The sequence below is a fragment of the Formica exsecta genome, unplaced genomic scaffold (genome assembly GCF_003651465.1).
Source record: "Formica exsecta isolate Colony F162 unplaced genomic scaffold, ASM365146v1 scaffold21, whole genome shotgun sequence".
NCBI lineage: Eukaryota > Metazoa > Arthropoda > Insecta > Hymenoptera > Formicidae > Formica > Formica exsecta.
Genome location: NW_021849398.1, coordinates 1,274,215 through 1,286,264, shown reverse-complemented (window position 1 = coordinate 1,286,264; position 12,050 = coordinate 1,274,215). Strand labels below are relative to the sequence as shown.

The 12,050-nt window shown below is 27.6% G+C and overlaps 2 protein-coding genes across 2 annotated transcripts in view; one reads left to right on the top strand and one right to left on the bottom strand.

Moving 5' to 3' along the window:
- LOC115234882 (gustatory receptor for sugar taste 64f-like) overlaps positions 1–1,551 on the top strand; it is a 13,067-nt gene extending 11,516 nt beyond the window's left edge. The window contains exons 12-13 of the mRNA XM_029806256.1: positions 227–319; positions 1,225–1,551. Of these exons, the coding sequence (XP_029662116.1) occupies positions 227–319; positions 1,225–1,239 (108 nt within the window). The 3' untranslated portion in view covers positions 1,240–1,551. The remainder of the gene's footprint in view (positions 1–226; positions 320–1,224) is intronic.
- Positions 1,552–1,921: 370 nt separating this feature from the next.
- On the bottom strand, positions 1,922–10,699 carry LOC115234884 (gustatory receptor for sugar taste 64a-like). Its single transcript, XM_029806260.1, has 10 exons — positions 10,634–10,699; positions 8,048–9,302; positions 7,482–7,713; positions 6,938–7,073; positions 6,126–6,328; positions 5,682–5,773; positions 3,351–3,562; positions 2,937–3,105; positions 2,705–2,794; positions 1,922–2,382 (listed from the first exon to the last, which is right to left on the bottom strand). The coding sequence occupies exons 2-10, from the start codon at positions 8,270–8,272 to the stop codon at positions 2,317–2,319; spliced, it is 1,425 nt and encodes a 474-aa protein (XP_029662120.1). The 5' UTR covers positions 8,273–9,302; positions 10,634–10,699; the 3' UTR covers positions 1,922–2,316.
- Positions 10,700–12,050: the final 1,351 nt, after the last annotated feature.

Below are 12,050 nucleotides of genomic sequence, written 5' to 3'. Positions count from 1 at the left end.
TGAAGTACCTTTATATTTTTATTTTTTTTTTTTTCTAAAAAAAAAAAAAAAAAAAAACAATTTATAAAAACACTTTTATTTGAAATAAAAATTTTATATTTGATTTAAAAAATAAAGAAACTCTTTTTTAACTATTATTGAGACAATTTAGATTAATTTTAAATTATGATTGGACATATCTTTAACATATCTTTGTGTCCGATTTATACACATGATGATGATTTAGGTCGCTGGAACTATCGTGACTTACGAACTGGTTCTGGTACAGTTTAACTCCGTTCAGCAAGTGGATCAATCGAATATTACGAACAGTTGCGAGGTGAGGTAGAGAGCTTTCGAAAAGATTTATAAGGATTTCGACCATCTATATCTGCTTCTACATCTGCAAGTCACGCAAGTCTTGTGAAGAATGTCATGCAATAGGCATATTTTATGAAGTCTTGTAAATACAACTCTTTACAGCTCGCTCTTTTTATATTTCACAACTTGTGTGTAGACTTTACATTTATTTACTTATTTACACATTTTTATATCACATATTTCACTTATTTATATATTTATTTACTTTTTCTGGCACTCTCACATTAATAGCTATTTAATGAAATTTGTGTATTTTATGAGCTATTAAATCTAACTTTTGTTAAATCTTATATTTTGTATATATATGTATATATGTAGACAGTTTTTATTATTTGGAAACTGCTATAACATGACTTCAAATATTTACTTTGAAATTTGCTAATCTGTTTTATTGACAAATCTATTATTATATTAACTATAAACCGTATAATTCTATTATAATGCTATCTTGAATAAATCCTAAACTGCATTACATTGTTGCAATTTAATCCGGTAACTTTTTGCCTCTTCCTGTCTTTTATTCTTTTAAACTAATTTTCTCAAATATTTTTTATATATCTTAATATTTTTTTTCTTTGCATAACAGAGGTTATCACTACTTTATAATTTTTATATGATATATCTTATGGGATTTATTTATGCGCACAATAAACAATCTCTATTATATTTTAATCTTCTATTTTTATCCTACTTCTGACAATTTTTCTAAAATTTTACATTTTTTAAAGATAAGTATGCGGATTATGGTAAATAAATTTTTCTCTATGAAAATATGTTATTTCCTGCATAAAATTGCGCAATATATATTTCTTACTTGGTATTATTTTTGTATGTTTTTATTTTCTAATTTACTTTTTGTTGTAGTTTCAACAAATATAACCCGAGTTACATTCTGGAGAAAAGCGAACTGGATGTTTCATCAGCATTTAATTATGTTGTTACAAAACGATACGTAATGTTGTTACATATTTTTACATTTAAATGCGGAGAACACACCGTCATCTGCAAAAATGGATGGAAAGTATACATGTATATATGTATGTATATGTATTTTGTAGTATGTTTTAATACGACTGTAAAATCTAACATAGCAATAGCCTATATTATTATTTTCACTGTTTGATTGATATTTATTGCAATAATTTCTTAAACATTACATATGAACAATTAACCACACACACACACACACACACACACACACACACACACACATAAAAACGATGTTTAAATATAATACTTATACAACAAATATTGTTTAAATAATTCTAATAAAAAAGAAAGAGAGAGATAATAAAAATTCTAATAAAAAAATTATTTCTACATAATTATATTTATATAGAAATAATTGATCGAATAAGGAGATTTTATATAATATACATCAAAAAATTTTAAGCATATTTAATTATTAACTTATCTAAATATTAAAGTAAAAGCTAATATAAAAGAGAGAGATATATTTTATTTTGACTTTTACATTTATATTTAAATAATAATTTATGAGAATTTTAAATTATTTATATTATAATTTATGAGAATTTTAAATTATTTATATTACAAAATGTATTGCGCAAAACCTATTAAAATAATATGTAACTAAAGCAACAAATTTCTTACGATATAATAAGTTATTATTATTAATAATCTTACTGTTATTATGTATGATAAATGACAATTTACACACATTTCTTGCATTCATATTCTCTTACAAAATATATTTCTGAAAAATAGATATAATTTCAGAGAAATGCTATAATAAATTACATGTAGATTATAAAAAATTTTTTATAACAAGGCTTCATGTAATACTAAAATATATTTTAGTTAACATGTTTAGTCAATTTTATATATTTTCAATGAATACAAATAGTTATATATATATTATCTTATATTATCTTATATTGTAAGTCATGTAAGTCATAACATTTTGTTTCAATGAGATGTTACATGGTTACGTATTCATGTATTCATCGAGACATTGAATTGTAGCAGCACGACTTCGTATGTTACAATCGCACCAGCTACCTGCAAATAAATTTGGTGTAAATCTTTAATAATTACTATAACTTTATCATAATAAGATATTGAAAAAAAATATATATGTATTATATAACATATAATGCAAGATATATGATAACAAAATTTCGATGATTTTTTTCTCGCTTCTGAAGATTAATTTGCTAAATTGAGTATATAAATACATAGAGGATGCTTACGAATATACCTTCTTCGTATAAATCTTTTTACACGCGAATCACAAAGTTATGTAGTTGTAAAGTTAATTTTTTTATTCAAGTTATTACGTATATTGTATACAAAATATTGTAGAAAAATGATTTGTTCTTACCGCTAACATGAAATTCCGCGTAATAGAAAAGAAGCGCATTCCCGTAAACGAGATGTCGTCAGTAGTGAGTTGATATATCAGCCTTTCTGTCTGTAAAACGAATCTTCATAAATGAAGAATTTTAAGCAACGAATTAACTAAATAAATTGCCAATTGTAAAAATTAGACAATTTTGAAGAGGAATTTGTGGCGAGCCTTCTTTCTTTGTATCATTTTTTTGTGAGTTATTTACCTCTGTATTATAGGTAGAAGCTGAACAAGTATACAAAGTTGGTAATGCCATTTTGCTTTGATCGTTGATCCTAGCAGTGAGCAGAGTGACGATTACCGTCCTACCGATTAAGAATATGAAAGATCCAAAGAAATAAATATCGTCGACGATGGTGCTGCCGGCTGGCTGACTATACGGATCAAGTAAAATAAAACAGAAATTGATATTTGCATTTTATATTAACACATTATATCAGTTTTATACATTTTATATCAGTTTTACATCTTTGATTTATTTATTACTAAATAAGATGATCTGAATATAATTTTTGCATAAGTAAAAATTCATTTATTAATAGTATCCACAATTGTACTTCATCTGGCTGTTAATTAATAATAATCGATTTTGCTCTTTTTTATCGTATAATATACTTACGACAATCCATTGAGTAGTTGCAAACAGATAAAATAAAGATTGTTCGCAAATGACAGGAGGATTATGGGTGCGATATCGTTGTCGACCTTCTTCACCATGCAACTAAGAGCAGCATAATCTTCGCGAATTCCACCCCAATCCATTGTTCTATGCTTCGAAGTTATTACTTGCTTGTTCAATATTTTGTATCTTTCGGCTAAGCCGGTAGCCACCTAAAGATTCAAAAGATTGAATTAAAAAAATAATATTGAAAATAAAATTGATTAAATTAAAAACTGTTTTTAATCAAGATTCTATTACCAACATAATGAAAACGTCCATAAAGTTCCATGTGAAAGTTGCCAGTTTACTGATGATAAAAATATAAATTCCAAGCGCAAAGTTATAACTCACTGAAAATAAAAAAATTTTATATTTTTAAAAGATCCAAAATTTTTCAGATCTAGAAGAGAAGAAACTTAAACAACAATTTTAGAATAAATTTTTGCAAGAAAAGTATAAATTGTAATTATTTGACAGAAGTAATCATTTATTCATAAACAGAATTATTATTAAAGGAAAGTAGATTTCGTGATTTAACTTTCTATGCACGAATTAAATATCTTAAATTGATTTTTATTACCTAATGAATATATTTCTTATTTCCGCGATTGGAATCATTACGTAATTTTTTGTGGTAATACTTTTAAATTAACGATAATTAAGAAATTATACATATAATTCATATAACACAACGCGCTTACATGTTTCCAGGATGAACGCGTGAGAAGACATGCAATATATTTGCAGAAAATTCTGAAATGTCGTATTTTTCGTATTGCCACTCCAATCATAATCCTTCGTGTTTATTGCTATACTCAAGATATGTTCAAAAAGGGCCAAGAGTAGAATAGAAGCAGTTATCAAATAGAATCTCCAACGAAGTTTCGGTCGTTCCAATTTATTACTGTAAAACCGATTTTGCAAGTACATTATACTCATTATTCATTATACTCACTTATTAAATTTTATAAAACAATGCAAAATTAATCAATTTAAAAGCAATATTCTCGATAAGAAGCAATCGATTCTTATTGAGAATCTTCTAAAGATAGAGGAGTAGTTTTGAAGTGGAAGGCAATTTTTAAACGCAATTTTACGCTGAAGCAAAGATTACAAGCGATGATATTTTGATGATATCAGACTTTGATGCTATAGATGGTTATGAGTCATATATTTCAATATTGTTACATATCATATTTATAGTAATAAAAATTGGAATACACTCACGACGCGAAACAACTATAATAGTATATTATGATTTGCTTCAAAATTATTTCCGACTTGTTTCAGAATTTATCACGAAAACATTAAAAAAATTCAAACTACGACACTTTATTGCGATTGTTTTTGTAACATTTGCTTGTCATCGCGTATGAATGTGCAAACCTGCGATCGCAATCTTTCGTTGATTGTTGAGCTTATGCATTTCTACATGCAAGCGTAATGTACAGGTGCTCTTATCGATCTGTTAACTGTGCAACGATCTTCTCGAAAAATCTTCGTTAATATCTACCTGTCTATAAATTGCTCCATAGCTCTCCAATCACGTTGAAGAGTTACCCAACGCGGTGACAGCCAGAGAAAAACGATTAAGGCTATTACGCTGTCCCCGTAAAATACCGCGCCTGCCGTTGCAGCTGCTATTCCTCCTAAAATCCGATTACGGTTTAAGAATTTAGAGTTTGCTATTTATATTACAAAATGTATTGCGCAAAACCTATTAAAATAATATGTAACTAAAGCAACAAATTTCTTACGATATAATAAGTTATTATTATTAATAATCTTACTGTTATTATGTATGATAAATGACAATTTACACACATTTCTTGCATTCATATTCTCTTACAAAATATATTTCTGAAAAATAGATATAATTTCAGAGAAATGCTATAATAAATTACATGTAGATTATAAAAAATTTTTTATAACAAGGCTTCATGTAATACTAAAATATATTTTAGTTAACATGTTTAGTCAATTTTATATATTTTCAATGAATACAAATAGTTATATATATATTATCTTATATTATCTTATATTGTAAGTCATGTAAGTCATAACATTTTGTTTCAATGAGATGTTACATGGTTACGTATTCATGTATTCATCGAGACATTGAATTGTAGCAGCACGACTTCGTATGTTACAATCGCACCAGCTACCTGCAAATGAATTTGGTGTAAATCTTTAATAATTACTATAACTTTATTATAATAAGATATTGAAAAAAAATATATATATGTATTATATAACATATAATGCAAGATATAATCAAGATTCTATTACCAACATAATGAAAACGTCCATAAAGTTCCATGTGAAAGTTGCCAGTTTACTGATGATAAAAATATAAATTCCAAGCGCAAAGTTATAACTCACTGAAAATAAAAAAATTTTATATTTTTAAAAGATCCAAAATTTTTCAGATCTAGAAGAGAAGAAACTTAAACAACAATTTTAGAATAAATTTTTGCAAGAAAAGTATAAATTGTAATTATTTGACAGAAGTAATCATTTATTCATAAACAGAATTATTATTAAAGGAAAGTAGATTTCGTGATTTAACTTTCTATGCACGAATTAAATATCTTAAATTGATTTTTATTACCTAATGAATATATTTCTTATTTCCGCGATTGGAATCATTACGTAATTTTTTGTGGATAATACTTTTAAATTAATGATAATTAAGAAATTATACATATAATTCATATAACACAACGCGCTTACATGTTTCCAGGATGAACGCGTGAGAAGACATGCAATATATTTGCAGAAAATGCTGAAATGTCGTATTTTTCGTATTGCCACTCCAATCATAATCCTTCGTGTTTATTGCTATACTCAAGATATGTTCAAAAAGGGCCAAGAGTAGAATAGAAGCAGTTATCAAATAGAATCTCCAACGAAGTTTCGGTCGTTCCAATTTATTACTGTAAAACCGATTTTGCAAGTACATTATACTCATTATTCATTATACTCACTTATTAAATTTTATAAAACAATGCAAAATTAATCAATTTAAAAGCAATATTCTCGATAAGAAGCAATCGATTCTTATTGAGAATCTTCTAAAGATAGAGGAGTAGTTTTGAAGTGGAAGGCAATTTTTAAACGCAATTTTACGCTGAAGCAAAGATTACAAGCGATGATATTTTGATGATATCAGACTTTGATGCTATAGATGGTTATGAGTCATATATTTCAATATTGTTACATATCATATTTATAGTAATAAAAATTGGAATACACTCACGACGCGAAACAACTATAATAGTATATTATGATTTGCTTCAAAATTATTTCCGACTTGTTTCAGAATTTATCACGAAAACATTAAAAAAATTCAAACTACGACACTTTATTGCGATTGTTTTTGTAACATTTGCTTGTCATCGCGTATGAATGTGCAAACCTGCGATCGCAATCTTTCGTTGATTGTTGAGCTTATGCATTTCTACATGCAAGCGTAATGTACAGGTGCTCTTATCGATCTGTTAACTGTGCAACGATCTTCTCGAAAAATCTTCGTTAATATCTACCTGTCTATAAATTGCTCCATAGCTCTCCAATCACGTTGAAGAGTTACCCAACGCGGTGACAGCCAGAGAAAAACGATTAAGGCTATTACGCTGTCCCCGTAAAATACCGCGCCTGCCGTTGCAGCTGCTATTCCTCCTAAAATCCGATTACGGTTTAAGAATTTAGAGTTTGCTGAAAAAGGATGCATCTATCGGAGATAACATATAATTAATATGACGATAAAAATAAGCAATCTTTTTTTCATTTATTTTCATATAATTATGAGATTTTAACTTTAAGAAAATGATCTCTTTCATTCCCGTTAAAATAAAAGATAAAGTCAATCTATTTCTTATTTTTTTCTAATTTATATTTTCTTATCTATAGTTTATTTTCTTATTTCTAGGAACAATCGGAAGATCTGTTAAATTTCAATTAACTTTAATTAATGTTTACAGAAACTACCTATGTACTTCTATTTGTTTTAACATATAATTAATGTATGTCGCTTTCTGGATAGGATAGATGCGACATAAAACATATAAAGGACTTATCTCTGTTTACCTTGCATTCCGAAAATTGTAGAGTTTAGCGTCCTTATCATGTGCATAATCGCCAATATTGCCATAACGAGTACCATCACAGTTATGGAAACAGCGTAGACAGTACGTAATGAAAATATCGCAAACTTTAGCTTCAACGGGGTCGGCGCGCGTACTCCTGAGACCGGCAAGACTCCGAATAATTGGGCAAATCCTAAAATGGGCCCTATTGCACATTGGAAGCTCTCTGGATCCTGCAAAAAAAATTTTCTCTCAACATCGTTTTTTTTATATATGTATAATATAATATATATATAGAATATATTAGCTGCCATATACACATACACATACACATACATACACACACATCTAAGAAATGTCCCAATCTTTCAAATATTTTTTTAAACATATCGTTAATAATGTTAATAACGTTAATTTTTTTTAGAGTTTTTTTTTATTTCTTAGAGTTTTATTTTATTATTCTGTTTTTACCTTTTTTTATAGATATACGCTTTTTTTTTCTTTAAAACACGAGTATAGTATATCTCACAATATAAGACAAGTATCGAGTCTTTTTGTGATACTCACATTACTGTTTACGGATACAGAGATTCGAGAATTTTCGTTCAATAAATTGTTGTGAAGAAAAGGTCGCACCCTCGGCGGACCAGGAGGACACGATTCCGAAAATTCGGTCTCCATCCTCTTCGTCTTGTCTTTTCTTTGACGCATTAGAAATGGTAACAATTTCTGGCAAGTTGCGCTGCTTCTGTTAGAACTCGCAGTGAGTAACCGTTTTGTTTTCAACATCATGTCTTCCTCGTTTAAGGAATTCTCCACGTTTAGGGAAACTCCTGATAGATAGTTCTCCGTTGCGAAACTTCTGATGAATAGTTGAATCGATTATTTCGTGGAAGTAAATATATTTAAAAAAATATATTAAAAATCACCTTTTATGTAAAAAGTCTTTATTGAAAAAAATGTCAATTTTTTATCAAGTTTTTATGAGAGTTTATTAACCATGATTGTTAAATGTTAATTTGCATTCTGCTCAGAATTGATTAAATTGAGCGCTTAGAGAATTGTTAATTAAATATCCACGATATATAATGTGCATCATACTCGTTACAAAATGCAAAAAGGACCAACTAAAGCATGTAACTGTTTCGTATGCATGCAATATGGTGATATGCAATATGTATTTTAAGTGATATTTTAATTAGTTTAATTAGATTAGTTTAAGTAATTGCTCATCACACACACGCACACATTATTCATTTCAGTTTCGTATACTTTTTTGAATGCTACCAAATGAAAATTAATACGATAATACGCATAATAAAACTCAATATGCATGGATAGTCCAATAATATAAAATTGCACTTATTTTAGAATACTGTAGCATAACATACTATGAAAATTAAAATAAATAGTCTTAAAGATCTAAGAAATTTCAGAGTATTTCGATTTTCTTTTATATTCTGACATGAAACAGCTATACCGTGTTTTTACACACACAGTAAAAATAATACATACGTGACTTAATCAATTAATTATCGCCATGTTTCAACAGATAAAAGAGGTGTCGCATTTCATCACAGGAAAGGGTTGGTCGTTCGTCTAGCGTGGGTATAAACTCAATATGTTGATGCAGATAGTCGATTCACTCGTCAGGTGCAACGTCTCACTTCACGTTCATTTTCTCGAATAACTTTGATCAAACGCTATGAAGTGGCTATCCCGATGCATTTTCCAAGTATGTCTTATGTTGCCCATAAAATTCCATTATAAGACTAACACTAAGACTTATGAAATGGCACGTGCGTATCTATACTCGTAAAAACTGAAAAGTGTAGGAAAAGTAATGGTAACTCATAGTGAGTATCGGCGTATCTCTGTTTACGTGCAGTTTTAAAAACATAAAAAAATATTTCTAAAGCGAAAAATTTATTTATATTATTATTAGTATTTTATTCATCAATATTCCCAAGAAAAAAAGTCTATACAAAATTAAATACAAATAATTACATATTAAATTTATATATGGAAATATTTTACATATAATTATATTTATATTTGATTATACATATATGGACTTTTTTTTCCGGGTTGTCATTTTTTGGATTGGATAACATACAGATATTTTTAAATAAAAAAGTTATTACTTTTCTGAAAAATGTTTAATATATATGCAATGTGTCATTATAATCCTTTTTTTAAATAATTTTATTGGATTAAAAAAATCAATGTAAAAAATAAGAAATATAGAAGAATTATTATATATTGATATATTTTAACATTTCATGTTTTTGTTTTTATGTCAGCCAATGATTCACATATACATATGTATATTGTTATGTGCACATGTATCGTGTTCTGGATATCAGATATTATTCAAACATATTTTACATAACTCATGTTTTTCATTATATATCAACCGACTTCAACAGTTGATTGCTATCGATCATTTATAGTTAATCTCAGTTCGACATCGGCATAAATAATTATCGATTTCACAATGAAATTCTTTCATAACACATTAATGTATTGACATATGTTTATGGGTCTAGATTTATTAATACGTAAACGTGCTAAAATGTTTAGATGTTTCAATTAAAAATTAACTTATTATATAAAAGCTATCTATTTGTCACATAGCTATAAATAGCTATAATAAATATAATTTTACATTAAATATGTACATATAGTATTTCTCTAAATACTCTAAATGCGTCTTAAGAGGAAAATAGATTTCTAAATTATATATTATTTGCATTTAAAACTATTATTGCATACTCTCTTGAGATCAAGAAGATAATATTAAGAAAATACGAAATGCATGCATTGCAAAGCGTAGTTACGAAAAACTGTAGTATGAAAAAGTAAATATGCTTATGTACTAAATTTGTTTTAAATAAGCACCTCAATTATTTAAATCTGCAATACTTAGTACATGCAAAATGTTTCACGACTCTCAATTTTTTCAATTTTGATTCAGATTGATTAAAGAATTTTTGATAATCATAATTAATTAGAAATACACGGAAAAAGTTTTTACATATAAGTATGTAAGTGATATTTAAGAATCTCAATTCTCTTTTTTAATTATTTCGGAATCTACAATCAAAATTCTGCGAAATTAATATTTTCGAATTTTGCAAAGTTTGTACCCACATGAAATCCTGTTTTTCGTAGCTGACTTTTGTAACCGTGATTTCCATCCGCAAATACAGATAATGGCTAAGAAATAGATTAATTTCGCCGATGATGATGAATAAACCCGCCGCACGAGTGTGTCGAACGTGCACTAGCGAGCAAAGACCGACTTGAATTAAGAGCGACTACGCAGAGTGCGCGACGCATGTCCGATCAGATAGTCGACTATACCACTTACAACTCAAACGCGGAGCTTTATTGGGAATACAATGCGCGTATACGACACCAGTCGTATTGATTGCTTTATTTTTCTTTTTATGTAACTACGAACGGTTGTCTTAAGCTTCTTTGAATATCTGATCCTTGGATCATGGGATCGATCGTTTTGACATTTTAATATAGATTGATCGCCGTACATAAAGACTTCAAATTCAAAGAAAACACATAAAAATATATGCGCGATTTTCAATATTAAAATTTATGTCTCTCTAAATAATTTTTAAGCTTTTTTCTTATTTTTTGCAATCCTATTTTTTAATCCTTTCTTTTAAATCTATTTTTACTCGAAGATTTTTTCCTTACTATTTTTGTTAAGCAATCAAAAATAAAATCAGAAGATTTAGTTTGTAAATCGAATAAATAAAGTAATAACTAATTAATAATGGGAAATATTTATTTGCACAATTTATACAATTTATTAGCTGTTTTACATATTTTACTTATTCGATTAGAGATTTGATGATTGTTATTCTTATTATTTTGCTATTTTATAAAGTAGATATATTAGAAATATTTGTGTAAAAAAAGAAAAAATTTATTTGTAAATTTGGATATGATAGATAAATAATTAATCTGATAAAACGCGCATCTTTCGTGTCATTGTATTTCGCATTACGATTGCTATATCAGATTTGTCTAAACAACATTTTATAATCTTTAGATCAGTATATGGTATATTTGCATTTTTCGATGAGACGAGATAAGCGGTTGCATGAGAGCGAGTTAGGTGTTAGGATTGATAAAATATTCAAGCATGCGACTTGTTATGAGAAATGTACTAATAAATGAGATATGAGTAATGAAGGAAAACAGTGAAACTTGTTTATATACAGCGCGCATATCTATGAATCGATTTCTTTATGAAAAACATAAGTACGTGAGGTAAAATCGAATAATTGAAATCAATATGTATCTCACACTATTCTTGAAATAGAATCTACAAGCTGCAATCATCAATAGTCAGCGGTTAATATAATTTTGATGCGGTTTAATACACGCCTGACAATTAATACATTAGCTTTTCTTTTAATTGATTAGTTCATTAGTTAATTAAATTATCCAAAATTTTTTAAATTGTACTGTTAAAAAATATATATATGTTATTCTTTAAAGTGTAAAAAAGAACACATGTGACAAAAAGTATAAAAGAAAAAGT

Excerpts from the sequence above, each read along its gene's own strand:
- LOC115234884 (XM_029806260.1), bottom strand. The coding sequence starts at position 8,272 with ATGATGTTGAAAACAAAACGGTTACTCACTGCGAGTTCTAACAGAAGC. Across the intron at positions 7,714-8,047 it reads CTGTATCCGTAAACAGTAAT|GATCCAGAGAGCTTCCAATG; the intron begins GTGAGTATCACA and ends TTTTTTTTGCAG. Across the intron at positions 5,774-6,125 it reads CGCGTTCATCCTGGAAACAT|TGAGTTATAACTTTGCGCTT; the intron begins GTAAGCGCGTTG and ends TTTTATTTTCAG.